The 16653-nt window shown below is 59.7% G+C and overlaps 9 protein-coding genes across 10 annotated transcripts; 5 read left to right on the top strand and 4 right to left on the bottom strand.

Annotated features, from left to right (window-relative positions):
• On the top strand, nt 1-1943 carry SDRG_03201 (hypothetical protein). The gene has a single exon (XM_008608825.1). It carries the CDS (start codon nt 42-44, stop codon nt 1842-1844), a length of 1803 nt encoding a protein of 600 aa, XP_008607047.1. The 5' UTR covers nt 1-41; the 3' UTR covers nt 1845-1943.
• A 355-nt stretch (nt 1944-2298) lies between these two features.
• On the bottom strand, nt 2299-4080 carry SDRG_03202. Of its 2 annotated transcripts, XM_008608827.1 has the most exons (5): nt 3782-4080; nt 3454-3732; nt 3298-3399; nt 2629-3248; nt 2300-2575 (listed from the first exon to the last, which is right to left on the bottom strand). In XM_008608827.1, exons 1-5 carry the CDS (start codon nt 3987-3989, stop codon nt 2336-2338), a joined length of 1449 nt encoding a protein of 482 aa, XP_008607049.1. In that variant the 5' UTR covers nt 3990-4080; the 3' UTR covers nt 2300-2335. The 2 variants fall into 2 exon arrangements, with proteins under 2 accessions (XP_008607048.1, XP_008607049.1); XM_008608826.1 differs by having other exon boundaries at nt 2299-2575; nt 3298-3732.
• Nucleotides 4081-4877: 797 nt separating this feature from the next.
• Nucleotides 4878-5517, bottom strand: SDRG_03203 (hypothetical protein). Its single transcript, XM_008608828.1, has one exon. It carries the CDS (start codon nt 5506-5508, stop codon nt 5053-5055), a length of 456 nt encoding a protein of 151 aa, XP_008607050.1. The 5' UTR covers nt 5509-5517; the 3' UTR covers nt 4878-5052.
• An 82-nt stretch (nt 5518-5599) lies between these two features.
• Nucleotides 5600-6438, top strand: SDRG_03204 (hypothetical protein; the record flags this gene model as incomplete). The annotated part of the gene is made up of 5 exons (XM_008608829.1): nt 5600-5867; nt 5908-5937; nt 5990-6069; nt 6113-6280; nt 6331-6438. 5 exons carry the CDS (start codon nt 5600-5602, stop codon nt 6436-6438), a joined length of 654 nt encoding a protein of 217 aa, XP_008607051.1.
• An 815-nt stretch (nt 6439-7253) lies between these two features.
• On the top strand, nt 7254-10001 carry SDRG_03205 (hypothetical protein). The gene is made up of 7 exons (XM_008608830.1): nt 7254-7925; nt 7967-8283; nt 8394-8714; nt 8765-8918; nt 8968-9297; nt 9384-9491; nt 9555-10001. The coding sequence occupies exons 1-7, from the start codon at nt 7280-7282 to the stop codon at nt 9902-9904; spliced, it is 2226 nt and encodes a 741-aa protein (XP_008607052.1). The 5' UTR covers nt 7254-7279; the 3' UTR covers nt 9905-10001.
• Nucleotides 10002-10212: 211 nt separating this feature from the next.
• Nucleotides 10213-11811, bottom strand: SDRG_03206 ((S)-2-hydroxy-acid oxidase). Its single transcript, XM_008608831.1, has 8 exons — nt 11668-11811; nt 11312-11613; nt 11131-11261; nt 10837-11073; nt 10668-10785; nt 10550-10615; nt 10407-10501; nt 10213-10357 (listed from the first exon to the last, which is right to left on the bottom strand). The coding sequence occupies exons 1-8, from the start codon at nt 11789-11791 to the stop codon at nt 10306-10308; spliced, it is 1125 nt and encodes a 374-aa protein (XP_008607053.1). The 5' UTR covers nt 11792-11811; the 3' UTR covers nt 10213-10305.
• A 1033-nt stretch (nt 11812-12844) lies between these two features.
• On the top strand, nt 12845-14630 carry SDRG_03207 (T-complex protein 1 subunit epsilon). Its single transcript, XM_008608832.1, has 3 exons — nt 12845-12977; nt 13028-13088; nt 13136-14630. Exons 1-3 carry the CDS (start codon nt 12885-12887, stop codon nt 14590-14592), a joined length of 1611 nt encoding a protein of 536 aa, XP_008607054.1. The 5' UTR covers nt 12845-12884; the 3' UTR covers nt 14593-14630.
• Nucleotides 14631-14924: 294 nt separating this feature from the next.
• SDRG_03208 (hypothetical protein) lies at nt 14925-16238 on the top strand. Its single transcript, XM_008608833.1, has 6 exons — nt 14925-15280; nt 15327-15428; nt 15472-15754; nt 15808-15943; nt 15990-16104; nt 16149-16238. Exons 1-6 carry the CDS (start codon nt 14957-14959, stop codon nt 16191-16193), a joined length of 1005 nt encoding a protein of 334 aa, XP_008607055.1. The 5' UTR covers nt 14925-14956; the 3' UTR covers nt 16194-16238.
• Nucleotides 16239-16252: 14 nt separating this feature from the next.
• On the bottom strand, nt 16253-16501 carry SDRG_03209 (hypothetical protein; the record flags this gene model as incomplete). Its single annotated transcript, XM_008608834.1, has 1 exon — nt 16253-16501. The coding sequence occupies one exon, from the start codon at nt 16499-16501 to the stop codon at nt 16253-16255; it is 249 nt and encodes an 82-aa protein (XP_008607056.1).
• Nucleotides 16502-16653: the final 152 nt, after the last annotated feature.

Genomic DNA, 16653 nt, shown 5'->3' on the forward strand with positions numbered 1-16653 from the left:
TCAACTTTGACGCGCTGCCGTCGGCGTCGATCGAGGCGGAGATGAAGGAAGTGTCGTTCCGCCAGATCATGGAGCTCACCAAGCCGCAGCGCAAGTACCTCATCGTCGGCTTCCTCGCGTGCTGCATCCAAGGCTTCTCGATGCCCGGCGTCGCGCTCATCATCTCGAACGTCATGTCGACAATGCAGAAGAACTACAAGCTGTACATCGACACGAAGAAGCCCGAGTACCTCGACACGCTCTACACGGACGTCCGCGATCAAGCCGTCATCTTCATCGGCATTGCGGTCGCCATCTTCTTTGTCTCGTACATCCAGACGTACACGTTCCGGTACATTGGCGAGAAGCTCACGACCCGGCTTCGCAACATGCACTTCCAGGCGCTCATGCGCCAGGACATTGGCTACTTTGACATGGACGGCCACACGACCGGCGCTTTGACAACCGACCTCTCGACGCACGCGACCAAGGTGGTTGCGATCGCCGGCGAGAACCAGTCACGCATCGTGCAGACGATCTTTACGTTCATCGCGGCCATGATCATCTCGTTTGGCCTTGGCAGCTGGCAGCTCACGCTCGTCATGCTCTGCGTGCTGCCGCTCATGGTCATCGCCACGATGTTCCGCAGCCAGCAGATGAAGGGCCAGAAGGTCAGCGACAGCCTCACGCTCTCGGGCTCGGTGGCGACTGAAGCCATTGTCAACGCCCGGACGGTGACCGCACTCGGCCTCCAAGAGACGCTTGCTGCCAAGTACGACGAAATGCTCGAGCAGCCAATGAAGGACGGCGTCCGCGAGTCGCACATCAACGGCATCATGAACGGCTTCTCGACCTTCTCCATGTTTGCCGTCTACGCGCTGGTGTTCTGGTATGGCAACAAGCTCATCCAAGACGGCGCCATCAGCTTTGAAGAGATGATCCGCACGCTCATGGCCGTCATGATGGCAGCCCAAGGCATGGGCCAGACCGCCGGCTGGATGGGTGATACCGACTCGGCCAAGAAGGCGGCCAAGGAGATCTTCGCGATCGTCGAGCGCCAGCCCATCATCGACTCGTCCAAGGTCGACGAAGGCGTCGTGCCCAACTCGATCGAAGGCCGCATCGTCTTCAAGGACGTCCAGTTCAACTACCCGACCCGCCCCAACATCCAAGTCCTCAAGCACTACGATTTGACGATCGAGCCGGGTCAGACGGTCGCGTTTTGCGGTCCCAGTGGCGGCGGCAAGAGCACGGTCGTCGCACTCCTCGAACGCTTCTACCAGCAACAAGCCGGCTCCATCACGCTCGACGGCCGCGAGCTCGCGACGCTCAACCTCCCGTGGCTGCGCAACCAGATCGGTCTCGTCGGCCAAGAGCCCGTCTTGTTTGTGGGCACGATCGCCGAGAACATTGCCGGCGGCCTCGCCAACATTGACAACGTGCCGGACCTCCAAGCGCGCGTGGAAGCGGCCGCCAAGATGGCGAACGCCCACAACTTCATCTCGCAGTTTCCCGACGGGTACGAGACGCAAGTGGGTCTCAAAGGCGAGCAGCTCTCGGGCGGCCAGAAGCAGCGCATCGCGATCGCGCGTGCGATCATGAAGAACCCGTCGATTTTGCTACTGGACGAAGCCACGTCGGCGCTCGACTCGGAGAGCGAAAAGGTCGTCCAAGAAGCGCTCGACAAGCTGCTGGCGGCCAAGGGCCGGACGACGATCGTGATTGCGCACCGCCTCTCGACGATCCGGAACGCCGACAAGATCTGCGTCGTGAGCGGCGGCCGCATCGCAGAGCAAGGCACGCACGATGAGCTCATGCGTCTCAACGGCATCTACACGCACCTCGCGTCGCACAACCAGATTTAGGTTGCCACAACATGTGTCCTTTTTATTATAATCAAAGACTGAATTTGCACTTTTTGCTCAATTTGCCGTAGCAACCACTCCAACCTACAGCAGTCTAAAAAAAGCCGTTTCATGTCTACGGTTGAGTCTACGGTCGAGTCTACGAGTCTAGTCTTTTCGTGTTGGATGACGACAAAGGCCGGCGCTCACCAACGCAAATCGTCGCCTCGTCAAGGAAGGCTCAAGGAAGGCAAATCTCGGTGCTGTCGAGGTTGCTCCACAAGCCATTGCTGACTACCGGCACAGAACGTTATGCTGGTAGGGTTACCCCACGCTACCCAACCGTGGGCACTTCTCCATGGCCTCACGACGACGCTCGATTCAGAGTTGACACGACTGTAACATCGAGCACCTCGGTTTTGCGAGTCGCTCTTACTGTGCTCGCTACTGTGGTCGGATCATCGATGGAAAATAAAACGTCTAAAAAAGTGGTGGATATTCAAGTTGCTACGTTACTTTTGTGCTTGCTTGAGGTGCTTGGCAAGCAAGAACGCGACTTCCATGCTCTGGGCGTAGTTCATGCGCGGGTCGCACGCCGTCGTGTAGCGCGCCGTGAGGTCCGTCTCATCGAGCTGCTCCGGGCCGCCAATGCACTCGGTGACGTTCTCGCCCGTGAGTTCAAAGTGGACGCCGCCGAGGTGGCTGCCCTCGGCGACATGAATGTCGAGCGTTTGGCGCAACTCGGACAAAATCTACCGAGCTCAAATCAGTCCACGAGTTGCGTACACCATGCAAGATATCGTACCCGGCTGAACGGACGCGTCTTGTAGCCATTGTCGGTCGTAATCGTGTTGCCGTGGCACGGGTCGCAGGACCAGACGACCTTGAGCCCCGCGGCCTTGACGGCCTGGATGTGGGCCGGCAGCATCGAGGCGACTTTGGCGTCGCCGTACCGCGTGATCAACGTGATCTTGCCCGGCGTCGCCTCGGGATTCGGCCAGAGCTTGGTGATGAGCTCGACGAGCTCGGACGGGTGCATGCTCGGGCCGACCTTGACGCCGATCGGGTTGGCAATGCCACGAAAGTACTCGATGTGCGCGTGGTCGAGCTGCCGCGTGCGGTCGCCGATCCAAAGAAAGTCCGTGCCCATGTTGTAGTACTTGCCGTTGATTTTGCGCGTCATGGCCTCTTCGTACGCGAGGCCGAGGCCTTCGTGCGAGATGAAGAGGTCCATGGTCTTGAGGTTCATGTCGTAGCCGACGCCGCACGTATGCACAAAGTGCAAGCTGTCCTGGATCGCCGACACCATATGCGCATATTGCTCGGCGCGAATCGAGTTTTGGACAAACCCGAGGTCCCACTTGCCTGCATCGTGGATGTCGGCAAATCCGCTGTCGAGAAGGAGCCGGCCATAGTTCATCGTGGCTAATGCAATAAAAAATGACAAAAATGACGAAAATCAAAACAAATGTACCGGCGCTGTGGTAGTAGCCTTCGAGAAGACGCGCCGGGTCCGGCGTCCGCTCATGCGCGCCGACGCCGTTGACATTTTCACCACGGAACGTGCACACTTCGACTAGCCGACGTATTGGACAGCATGAGACAACGAGATGAGATCGGCGAGGCGTACCGCCGTCAATGATTTCAGTGGCTTGCGACCGCGGCTTGGCAAACTGACCGGCCATACGCGCGACGCGGGTAGTTGGCATGCGGGCGCCCCACACGAGCACGAGGCTCATTTGCATCATGATGCGCAGCTTCTTCTCGATGACGTCGGGCTTGCAGTCGCGGAAGCTTTCGGCGCAGTCGCCACCCTGCAGCAGAAAGCGCTTGCCGTCCGCGACCTCGGCGAGCTGGTCGCGGAGACGCTCAATCTCTTGCACCGATACGAGCGGCGGCAGTGTCTTGACTACACCGCACTGCGTTAGCCGAGCGATTGCCAAGCAAGGGGCACGTACGCTTCTCGAGAGCCGTGTCGAGCGCCGCGGGGTCGGGGTACGTCGGCTGTTGCTTGATCGGGAACGTCCGCCACGAGCTCGGCGTCCACGCCGGCGGAACGTCGTCGGCGTCGTTCTCGGCAATGGCCCAGAAGCGCCGTTGGCGCGCCACGTCCTCCTTGGTCGTCGTCGTCGTCGTCGTCGTCGCTGCTGCTGTTGCTGCCTTCATGCTCGTCGGGCGGTAGAGTGTGAATGGGGTGAGGATCTTATAGCCCGCTGCCGACAGCTTATTCTTTTGGTCGCTTCGTGGTTGTGCAAACGTGTGCTTGGAATGTTCAATTCGCTTCTTCCGGACGTTTATCCGGATGAATGCGCCATCCGACCAGCACGTGCAGGACATCATGCAGCTATATGTTGTCAACGGCGGATCTATGCATCCGGATACGAAAGCTTTGAATCCAGCAAGCACAGCCAATTTGTATCGATGGTCCGGATATGACTCGGTTGTGGGGACGACCAAATGAGACAGGTGCTGACGACGACGTGGCGTCTCCGTCTCATGGTCGCCTGGTCAGGCGCTGACTCATGCCATCGCGGTTTGGATACTTGGATAGCAGGAAGCTTCCGCGGTCGTACGTTGTTTGGCCGGGAAGAGCCATCCACGGTATGCCCCTACTACTGCAATAGGAGTGCCATCGAACATTTAGTGGAGGGTCCTGTGGTGGACTTTGTCGTTGGGCAACGTCCTCGAACTGTAGAACAGAACATCAGCCGCGCCTCAGTTGGCACCGAGTCGCTTCGAAAGGACACTGCTAGATGGCGTATGCTCCATGGCACAAGACTGGTGGCGCTTTTCTTGGGCCCCACCATCGAGCGCAACCGATTGATCCGTCAAGATCAAGGGAATAAGACTATTTCCTTGGCCAAGATGCAGTTGCACTTCCAGTCGACCGCCTTTGGTACGGTCGGCGGAGACCTGCCCATGGTTCGCAGGAGCGAGTAGGTAGTACGGAGCTCAAGCCCGTGTTTGCAGTCTCTTTTTTCCCACTCCTATGAGCGGTGGCAATGGAACCACCGAGTCGGTGCTCGATGGAACCCAACTCATCTCTGCGCCGAATCTATGCTACAAACTAACTGAATTATTGTTTGGCACTGCTATAAGGGTAGTACGGACGCCTACGACCGAGAAGAGACGACGCACTGGCATCAGTGCAGTGACGAGTGGCAGCCATGTGCGTCGCGGCTTGGGTCCTCACCGTGGTCAAGCGAGTGATCCATGCAATCGCTTGGTCCTAGTCGTCAAAGTCGAACGAGAGAAGCTTGGCGTCCTTGACAGCCTTGCGCTTCTTCTTCGCAGGCTTGGCGTTGTCGTCCTTGTCTTTCTTGGTGGTCGAGAACGACAGCGGCGCCTTTCGCTTGGGCTTGGCGGCTATTGCGTCGCTCGCGCTCTCCTCGGTCGGCTCGTTCTTTTCTTTCTCGGCAGCTTCGTACGCTGCGATGGCCTCTTTCTGCACGTCGTCGAGCTCCTCCTCGTCGTCGTCGTCCGGAATCGGGTTGGGCCGCTTCAAGGCCAAGCTCGCCTCGTGGTCGAGCGCAACGGGGTCTTGAAACGACTGGAGGAACTTTGGCACGTTGCGCGTGAACGTTAGCCCCGGCCCGCCGCCCTTGCGCACCTCGGCCCCGCGGCCACGGGCGCCGCCGCCCTCGGGCTCGAGCCCCTCGAAGCTCTTGTCGTCTCGCCAAGACATGCGTGCCAGTTTGAAACATCCCAGTATGTTTTAAACAGCTAGCTATCCGGATACAATAACCGGATCAGACACGCCGAAATCCAAATTTGCCATGGCCGAGTACACAGCGCTCGTTGTCGGCGCGACAGGCGCGATCGGCCGCGAGGTCGTCAAGCAGCTCGCCGCGTCTGTGCGCTGCACGCAAGTCGTCGCGCTCTCTCGTCGGGCGATGGACGCGTCGGCGCTAGCGGCGGCCTTTCCCGGCGCGGCCGCGAACAAGATCCGAGTCCACGTCGTCGACTACGACCATCTCCAGCCGGCCGACGTCGCGGGCCATGGCGCCACCGCCACGTTCTGCTGCCTTGGCACGACGCGCAAAGGTATGCGCGCTGGCGTGGACGAAGTCTGACATGCGTGTAGATGCTGGGTCGGACGAAGCCTTCCGCAAAGGTGCACCCTCGCTGCATCTCGTCATGGCAAATGTGTCATCTTGACTGTCTAGTCGACTTGACGTACGTGGAAAACATTGGCAAGCTTGCAAAGGACGCCAACCTCCCGTACTTTGCCTTGGTATCGGCCTCGGTACGCTCCTGGGACTCCAAGTACCTCGACAACGACTAAGTAGAATGCCAACGCGGCCTCGTGGTTCCTGTACCCCAAAACGAAGGGCCTCGCAGAAGACGCCATCAAGGCGCTCAGTTTTCCTCGCACGACGATCGCTCAACCTGGCTTGTTGCAGCGCGGCGACCTCTCGCGTTTCGTGGAGCGCGTTGGGCACTGTGTTCTCCCGTCAGTACGTCACCAACAATCCAAAAGCTATGTTCATCTCTGCACATACATTAGGTGTCGGTGGCTGCAGTCGCCAAGGCCATGGTCACAGACTACGAGACCAATGGCGCGACCCCCGGACTCACAATCCTCGCGCACAACGACATGAAAGCTTTCGAGTAGAGCAAAAAGCTCACTTTCACGGTTGCTACCCTTCACACTGTATGACCTAAGCAATTGCGTTTATATGGTTGCTCTCGAGTGTGCTAGCACGTTCGAAGGAGAAGAGCTTTGCGCGATTTCGGTAGGATGCAGAGCGATTTCGAGCACTGTAACGACAGCATCGGACTCGCCGCTTCATTTCCTACTAATTTACTTGAAAATGGCGAGCGAGTGCTGTTGGCGGCCGACGTCTCGATGTCCGCAAGATGTGAGATGCAGGCAATACTGTCGGTACCGCACGGTACACTGCGTCGAATGCTACAGCGACGACGCGGTCTCGCTACGTTTTGAGTATCAATGTATCACGGCCGAGCACATGTCCTGGCATTGGCGCGACGAGGATGAGAATGGAAGCATGTATCTACTTCGCGTATACGAGTAGCATCATTATATTTACTGGGAGTACTACTACAGTGCTACTACTACCATAGGGAGACGACGAGAGACGACAACTCGTCGCGGTGGGGGCCTTGAGATGGAAACCATTCTGAGATGTACTAGCTCCAGAACGAGCACCAGAAGCAAGCTCCGATCATGATGGCTTGGAGCAAGCGACGTCATCAGACGAAGAATACCGGCTGCCACAACAACATCGTCGGCGAGGACGATGAATCAAGCGCCGCAAAGCGCAGTCTCCTGCTTGGCTGTCTGTCGAGCAGGAGAGCTCGCGGGAAACGACCAACACTCTGTCATTTCAGCCAATCCGCGCCGACTGTCCTGACGATCCACCGAATCCGGATCCGGTTCGCTGGCAAAGCGGCTCGCCACAGTCGTCCTCGCCAGCTCCAGCTCCAGCTCTAGCATGCAAGACGTCGACGCCGCCACCGAGCCGTACGAGGCCGCGCGCAACCTCCTCGCGGGGACGAAGCGCTACACCTACGTCAGCCAGGAGCTGCTCGCAGCCGGCTACGTCCCGAGCCTCCCAGTCGCCCGGTTTCGACTCGCACTCGAACCACTGCTGCATCAGCGACCCCGTCGTCTCGATGCTGCAGCGCTACCCGTCGGGCGGTCGGGCGTCGTCCCTGCTCAAAATGTGCAGAAGGACCACGGCGCGTCGATCGCGTCCATGCGGCGGGACGCTCATCCTGCGTCGATCGAAGCTGCCTTAATCGTCCACTTCGAGACGTACGGGCTTGCACCCGTGCTCTCGCACATCGCTGTCGGCAGCGCCTCGTCGACACCTCTCTTGACACCGACAGTTCCGACGAAGTGCAGCTTTGGGACGCTCCTCGTCGTCTTGCCGACGCATCATCATGGCGGCCAAGTGACGGCCACGTACATGGGCTTCTCGAAAGCGCTGGTCACGGATGCGACAAGCGCCACGTACGCGGTGGTGCACCGCGGCGCCTCCTTGTCAGTCACGCCCGTCAAGATCGGGCACGTGGTCATTGCCGTCTTTGACTCGTTGACCAGCGCCCGCCGCGCAACGAGCCCCCTCTCTCGCGCGCGTTTGAGGCCACGGTGGCGGCTTTGATCGACGTGGCGTCAGCGCCTTCGGTCGTCCATGACATGATCGGCTTCGCGGTCCATGCCGGCGCTGCTCTCGAATATCTTTGCCTTCCGCACCACCTTTCTCAAGATACGGCGTTCCTGGCGGCGCAATTCGAGTCCAAGGCCTTTGATGTTGCCGCTGTGCTCGTGTACCCGCGCCTCGGCAACACCGGCGCGTCTTCTTTCCAAATTCTTCGTGGAACGATGCACCCGGCGCTGGGGCTCGAGCCCAACGTGATAGCGCACCTTGTGTACCGAAAGGTGCCGGTCTTCCTCCGCAACCTCGCTCAAGAGCCGAGTGACACGGAGCCGAAGGTATGTCTCGTCTCTTGGCCCACGGCTCATCCCGCGTGCTCGGCGTCCATGCAAGCGTCGCCTCTCTCGGGGTCATTCCCGACATTGGGCTTCGCCGTCGCTGCCTCGAGAACATGCTTGGTGGCGCTTCGTACACGTGCAACGAGTATGATTGCCCGGGGATCTTCTTCTCGGCCGACCTTGGTCGCCAAGTGAACGGCTTTGGCGACATTGGCCTCGTCAAGCGCTTCTGGGCCAAGCGCGCGACCGTGGTTTGCATGAATCACCTCCATCTCTTCGCGTCGACGATCCAGCGTGCGTTCGAGCTCTTTGGCGTCGACGCCCTCATGCCGGCGCTCGAAGCGCTCCTCTCGAGCTGGCAAGTGACGTGGGCCCACTTTGCGAGCAGTGTTCGACTCGTGGCGAGCCTTGTGGGAGTCTCGGGCAAGGCTGTCTGCTCACGCGTCCCGCTCTCGGCTCCGGAGGCATCGCGCCTCTACAGGAGTATCTTCCCCAACACGTCGCCACGATGACACTGGACTACGAGGACTCGAAGGAGCTCATGCAGGTGGCACTCGCGAACGCCGTGCGCCTCGAGTCGTACCTCTTTGACGATCCGCTGCACGGCAAGATGCCCCGGAGCTCAATATGCACGTGTACGCGTACCGCGCGCCGTTGTGCTTGGAAACGCTCGTCATCAAGGAGACCAAGATTGTCTTCCACCCGTGGACTTGGCGCCGACCCAAGTGCCATGGCTCGACGCGCTCTTGCAGGCCACCACCACGAGCGACGAGATTGAGCCCTTCGACGTCGACGGCGACAGCGTGGATACGGGTGACGAGTGCGACGTCCAGGTCGTCGCCAGCCATGCGGCCAACGTGCTTTGCGCCTTCCACGCCGTGGACGCACTCGACGCGGAGACGCTCACGCGCATCTTGGTCATGGCGCGCCGCGCGGCGTCGGAAGCACTCGCTCTCTTCTTGGATGCGGTGGCGGCGGATGCGGCGCTACTTCAACCTCGTGCGTCCGCGTTTGGTCGACTTCAACGAGGTGGAGCTGCGCGACTTGGTACTGAACTAAAAAATGCATACGATCGAGATGCTCGCGCGCTGGTCGGCTAGACCCTCTGCGTGCTTTGATTTTGCACCGGGACAACGACCCGGACCTGCACCGCGCCTTCGAGCATCGCCTGCAGCAAGCGACGACGCCATTCGACCGAGAGCTCGCGCGTACGACCCTTCGCACTCTTGCAGCCGAGGACAACGCAATGCAAAACGAGTTGGTGGCCGTAGTTGACGTCGCATTTGAGACTGGCAGCGACGACTGCGAGAGCTTTGACAAGTGGCTTCGCTCGCCGACGATGGTGACGAGGAGCAACCCATCGCCAGTGTGCGCCACCATTCGAGTGTTTGCGGCGGCCCACGCACATGTGCTCGACACGATCGACATGCACGACACGGTTGTCGTGACCAAGCGGCTGCCCCAGCACGAGCGCCGTGATCAAGCTGCGATCATGATGCTTTGGCTCCAGCGCCGCCTCGCCGAAGACGACCACGCGCGCCGCCACGCCAACACCGTTGATGGCAACACCGTCAACGACGACGACGACGAGCCCGCACCCAAGCGCCTCAAGTCGTCGTAGCTGCTTCCGTCGCAGTCGCTTCTTCCTTCTCGTTTCAGTGTGCATGTCCAGCCTCGTACAAGTGCGTCGTACCGATCAATCTAAGTCATTTGCCTTGGACGCTTCTTGAACTTACTGTCCGGATGCGCCTCATCTCGGAAGGTACTAGGCGTGGTCCCGGTCCTTCGGAGCAGTGAAAGCCCGTGGGTCCTCCGTCAACGAGCTCTGACAACTTGCATCGTTGCTACCGGTAGCTGCATCGCCAGTCAGATCTTTGACCCGAGCGCCCTCGACAAGCCAAGCTCATTGCACAAGGAACTCGTATCACAAGGGCATCGCGTGATGGGCCACTGCAAATGAAGCAGGTTTCTGACTGATCAACGCACCAAAACGTGTGTATACATTATCACCACACTTCGCGATCACAACTTGGCGGCTTGGCGAAAGTACGCTTCGTGACGGACATAGCTGGGGCTACACGCGCAGCATGGGCCAAGAAGACAAGGTGACAGCAGCGACGTACCCAATGTCGGCCAGCGTCGTCGTCGCAGAAAACATCATGGCGTGCGCGAGCTCGCTCGTGAGCATGTCAATGACGTCCTCCACACCTTGTTGGCCCTATACCGAGCCATGAGCGACCGAATGCACCAAGAGGTGTTGTCGTACGCTGTGTGCCAAGCCCCAGAGCGTCGGGCGGCCGAGGAAGACGGCGCGGGCGCCAAGTGCCAGTGCCTACGCAAATATCAATGTATCAGCTTGATACAACGACGGCCAAGTCTCTTACCTTGAAGACATCAGTACCGCGGCGGACACCACCATCCAGGTAGACTTCGGCGCGGCCTTGGACCGCCTCGACAATCGCGGGCAGCACTTCGATGGTCGCCGGCACCGTATCCAGTTGCCTACGAGCCCAATGTCAACATTCGCCGTCTTTGGACGAGAGCTGCATCTACCGGGCGCCGTGGTTGGAGACGAGGATGCCCTTGCAGCCCACGTCGCAGGCCATGACAGCGTCTTCGGGCGTGAGAATACCCTTGACGACGACGGGCAGCGTCGTGATGCTCTGAAGCCATGCGACGTCGTTCCACGTAATGTTGAGGTCAAAGAGCTCCTTCGTGTACTGCGAGAGCCCGACTTCGTTCATGCGGTGCGCGTGCTTGCCGTGCGTAAAGTTGGCCATCGTCAAGTGGCTGCCCATCAACATCAATCCCAGCGCTCTGCCACGATCGAGAGGTAGGGATACGTACTTGGGCAACGCAAAGTTGTTGCGGTGGTCGGGCTCGCGGGACCCCAAGATGGGCGTGTCGACCGTGAGCACGAGCGCCTTGTAGCCAGCCTTCTCGGCGCGAACGACCAAGTCGCGCGTGAGCTCACGATCCTACATCCTCGCAACGTAAGCTTCATGGTCATGGAAGAGATCCAATCTACCTTGAAGACGTAGAGCTGGTACCAGCGCAGGCCGTCACCGTTCGAGACTGCGACATCTTCGAGGCTCGTTGTGCTGATCGTGCTGAGCGTGTAGCACGTCTTCTTGGCAGCCGCGGCGGCCGAACTCGCGAGCTCGCCGTCCGGGTGGGCCATGCGCTGCATGGCACTGGGCGCGATGCAGACTGGCGTCGCAATCGGCGACCCGAGGAGCGTCGTCGATGTGTCAATGTTGCGCACGTCGCGGAGGACGCGCGGCATGAGCTTGAGGCGCGTGAAGGCGAGGCGGTTCTCCTTGAGCGTCACTACGCTCAAGCGTCATGAGCCCCATCATGTGGCTTGTGACGTATATGTCGTACCCATGTCGTCGGCGCCCGAGATGTAGTAGTCGAGCGTCTTCTTCGGGAGGTACGTGCGCGCGTACGTCTCAAACTCTTCGACGTTCAGCGGCGTCGCGTCAGCGCCAGGGACCACCGGTGCCATTATTGTCTTGTCGATTGCTGCTCAAAATGCAAACTGAGATTCCGAGTGCCATCGCAGCGCACCACGTGGAAATATATATTCTCACTTCTGTCTCAATCCAGCCTGGACAGTATCCGCGGTCGACAAGGCTGCCGTGACGTTGCAATACCCTTTGTTGCGTTTACTCGGTCGGAGCGGGCGCCAAAGGACGGACAGATGCAGACGCTGTTACCCAAAAGAAGCGTCGCCTTTCTGAGCAGAATCGGCGGTTCGCGAAATCTAGGATCGGCCAACGAATGCTTCTTGGTCGCTGGGGTTCGCACGAGGTTCGACGCAACACGCTCTCAAGGTATAGCGTAGAATTGCGCTTGCACGCTGTGTAGGACTCGCGTAGGACTCGCGTAGGAAGGACGAGCGACGGTGCATCAAAGGTGAAAAGAAGGAGGATCCTTGCAGCCACGAGATGGACGTTGAAGTTGAAGAAGAAAGGACCTGATGGAACCAGGCTGCGTTGTCGTCATATCATAGAAACGCACAACAGTCCGACCCATCGATGCATCGCGAACACTCGGCACGATAACAGCATGGTTGGCGACACCTCGCGGATCAAGCGCTTCTTCGTACACAGGGACCTCGGTGATGGCCACGAGACCGAGTCTCGCATGCGTCCAAGCTTGTTGACCCAGCGACTGGAGCTGCATTAACCCAAGTACCGATGCCAATACCAATTCTATCCAAGCTTCGAAGCTTGTACGCGAGTACGCTTTGCATCGATATTCCCGCGCCTGGTCGGTTGCCCATCAGGCGCCATGTCCCAACTCAACCTGTGCGATATATTGAGACGATCTTGGGAATAGCGGCGGCGCCGAGGGGCGTTTGCTATCCGGCACATTCCGGATATGAAGGGAGCCCGGGGCACCATTCGTATTTAATGGGAATCCAGGATGTAATAGAATTAAAAGTTTATTCATATACAAATACCGAGTGAGATCTTTGAAAATGCAAAAAAGAGGGACCGGGGCACCGTATTTTTATGCAACGAAGTCAACGGGGGGCTTGAGCGCATGATAAGTGGCTGTGTAGTTCTTAGCATCTACGATCGGACCCAAGCAACATGTCGATGGTATTTGACGAGTATGGCCGCCCCTTCATCATCTTGAGAGATCAAGAGAAGACGGAGCGCATCAAGGGTATCGACGCCATCAAGGTAGACGGCTGCATGGCATGGCCTCGAAGCTCATGCTGCTGACTGCGTAGAGCAACATCTTGGCGGCGCGCACGGTGACGAGCCTCCTCCGCACGTCGCTCGGCCCCAAGGGTACGCCCGCTTCGCCTGCGAATAAGGCTTATGACCATATTGGCTAGGCATGGACAAGATGCTCGTGAGCCAGGATGGCGACGTGACCATCTCGAACGACGGCGCGACGATCCTGCAGCAGATGCAGGTCGAGCACCGCGTTGCCCACTTGCTCGTCGAGCTCTCGCAGTCGCAGGACGACGAGATTGGCGACGGTACCACGGGCGTGGTCGTGCTCGCCGGCGCGCTCTTGGAGCAGGCCGAGAAGCTCCTCGCGCGTGGCCTCCACCCGATGCGCATTGCCGACGGCTTTGAGGAAGCGTGCGCGATTGCGGTCAAGCACCTCGAGTCGGTGAGCGACCGCATCGAGTTCTCCAAGGACAACACGACGCCGCTCATTGAGACGGCCATGACGACGCTCTCGAGCAAGATCATCAACAAGTACAAGCGTCAAATGGCCGAGATTGCGGTCAGCGCCGTCACCAAAGTGTGCAACTGGGAGACGCGCGACGTCAACTTTGACTTGATCAAGATGGAGGGCAAGCCCGGCGGTACCCTCGAGGAGACGCGCCTCATCAACGGTATCGTGGTCGACAAGGACTTTTCGCACCCGCAGATGGCCAAGGAAGTCCGCGACGCCAAGATGTGCATTCTCACGTGCCCGTTCGAGCCCCCGAAACCCAAGACGAAGCACAAGCTCGACATTACGACCGTCGAGGCGTACGAGGCCCTCTACTCGCAAGAGCAGGACTACTTCCGTACCATGATCAAGCAGGTCAAGGACTCGGGCGCCAACCTCGTCATTTGCCAATGGGGCTTTGACGACGAAGCCAACCATTTGCTCCTTCAAAACGAACTCCCGGCCGTGCGCTGGGTGGGCGGTGTCGAGCTCGAGCTCATTGCGATCGCGACCGGCGGCCGTATCGTGCCGCGCTTCTCGGAGCTCACGGCCGACAAGCTCGGCCACGCCGGCGTCGTCCGCGAAATGGCCTTTGGCACGACCAAGGAACGCATGCTCATCATTGAAGACTGCGCCAAGTCGGACGCGATCACGGTGCTCGTCCGCGGCGGCAACAAGATGATTGTCGAAGAGGCCAAGCGCGCGCTCCATGACGCCATGTGCGTCACGCGCAACCTCATCAAGAACAACCGCGTGGTCTACGGCGGTGGCTCGGCCGAGATTACGTGCGCGATTGCGATCCGCGAGCACGCCAACAAGACGACGGGCATTGAGCAGTACGCGATCCGCGGCTTTGCCGAAGCGCTCGAGGACATCCCGATGGCGCTCGCAGAGAACGCGGGCCTGAGCCCGATCGACTCGCTCTCGGCCGTCCGCGCCAAGCAGCTCAGCGAGAAGAACCCGCGCCTCGGCATTGACTGCAACGCGACGGGCACGTATGATATGAAGGACCAGCACGTGTTTGAGACGCTGATCGGGAAGCAGCAGCAGCTGCAGCTCGCGACGCAGGTCGTGCGCATGATCCTCAAGATTGACGACGTCATGCTGGAGGGCACGTACGCTTAGATTTTGGTTAGTTAAAGTAAAAAGAGAGTTCATCAGCAGCCTCTATTGTGTCGTAGCTGCGCCCGGCGACGCGTGCGAAGCGGCGATCGGCGATCGGTGAAGCGTCGTGCCTCTCTGCCCGCTCGTGGCGCAAGAGGCAAGTTAGCCCCGCAATGTCAGGTATACAAGATCTGTCATGTGCTGAGGTCACCAGCGGTAGTGGGCTCCGAGCCCGTGGCCGTCGCCGGTGGCCTGCGATGGGCGCGCCTGCCATGGGCAGTGTACCATGCCAGGTACCATGCCATGCTCAGGATGCTGTTGCCAAAACATCCGGATAGCAGTGGCGATGTATCCGTACAACCACATCCCGACGGCCCGAACGAGCATGGCACTGGAGGAAGCCGTCGACCAAGCCTTGGCGCTCTGGAAGAAGGCGACGGCGCCGGCGAAAGGAAGCCGCGCAGGCGCGCCGTCGCAGCCGCTGCGGCAGGACGAGCCCGGTGTCGCCAAGTGCCGGCCAAACAACTGGGCCGACTTCCAGCACCGCGTCGCGTCCTTCTCGACGCTGCATTGGTTTGCCAAGCCATTAGAGCTCGACTTGCTCGTGTGCGCCCAGCACGGCTGGGTCAACGACGGTCCCGACGTCTTGCAGTGCGAGTGCTGCCATGCGCGCTTAAATTGCCGCATCGACGAGCGGCTGAGCCCCGAGGTACCATCGATATGCTGCTCGATGCTCGTTCATCATGCATGCACAGGGCGCGCACAAGGTTGCGCTGGGCCTGCACGAGCGCTTGACGTCGTTTCACTTGAGCACGTGTCCGTGGCGGGGCAACCCATCGCCCGCGTCGTTTTGCCACGTACACACAAGACAAGCCTTGCTCGCCTCTCATGCTTCTGTAGCTGCATTTCTGGAGCGCCGACGAAGCGCTCGAGAGCGTACGCAAAGCCATTGCTACCATGTGCACCGAACTGCGAGCAGTGTCGCATCTCGGGCCCGTCGACGTCGATGCCGCCTTCCTCGACCTGCTCCGCACCCGCGCCAACGTGTCGGAGGCCGACTGGCCCGCCTACTGCAAGGGCGTCGTCTCGGGCGTGCTGGACGACGATGCGGCGGACGTGCCAGCTCTGGAGGCCACGATCCTCGTCGGTCTCGCTGCCAGCGGTTGGAGTCTTCGCAGCCATGGTACCCCGGCTTCGACCGCTTACTAGCTAAGATCTTATTTACTCTATGGATAGAGGCTGCGCTGCTCGCACACTGCACGTTTTGCAATCGGTCGGCGATCTTTTGCTCGACGCTCGACGACGCCTCGACCGAGCCCGCGTCCAAGCGCCACAAAGCGTTGGCCTTCCATCCGCTTGAAGCCCACCGATGGTATTGTCACCCTTCCGGCCTCGAGTGGCCACCTCACCTCATGTAGGTACTGCCCGTGGCAGCGCCAGATGCGCGAGGTGCCAGGGTGGATGCAGTGCGCCGACGCCTTGCGAGACCCGACCACGCCCTCGGCACGGACGTCGGCGCCGACGTTGACACAGGTAGCCACGCACTGTTTGCAGTACGAGGCTCACGCGCTACGTAGCCGGCTGACGTGCTCGCGGCCGTGCATGCCATCCTCGACTTTTAATGCTGTCGAATAGATAAGTGGGTTATGAGACTGCGTTGGACGGACTACGTAAGTGCGTCTTAGAGCCGCTTGACGTACGGCGACGCGGTCGTGACGGGCGTCTCGGACGCGTTGTAGTACTTTTGGTTCTCGAGGTACGCGTCCCAATGAGCGCGGTATCGCTGCCGCCGCCGGTGCGCGTGCGCTTGGAAGTCGTCGACGGCCGCTACTGGCAGCGACTCGCTGGTCTCCATCTCGGGCGCGACGCGGCGACGCTTCTGGCGCGGGCGAACCTCTTCCACATGCGGCGCCGACCGGAGCGGAGCCATCCTGCGCGACCAATTTCAATGTGAGCAGCAGGATGGGAGCGAGATCCTCCGGATAGTGTATTCGTATCCGGATGATCCACGGGCTTCTGAAAGTTGGCGCAGGAAAAAGCGCGGGAAAGCGCGTCGGGTTGTGAGTACTAGGGCCATGACCG

The sequence above is a fragment of the Saprolegnia diclina genome, assembly GCF_000281045.1.
Source record: "Saprolegnia diclina VS20 unplaced genomic scaffold supercont1.7, whole genome shotgun sequence".
Taxonomy (NCBI): Eukaryota; Oomycota; class Saprolegniomycetes; order Saprolegniales; family Saprolegniaceae; genus Saprolegnia; species Saprolegnia diclina.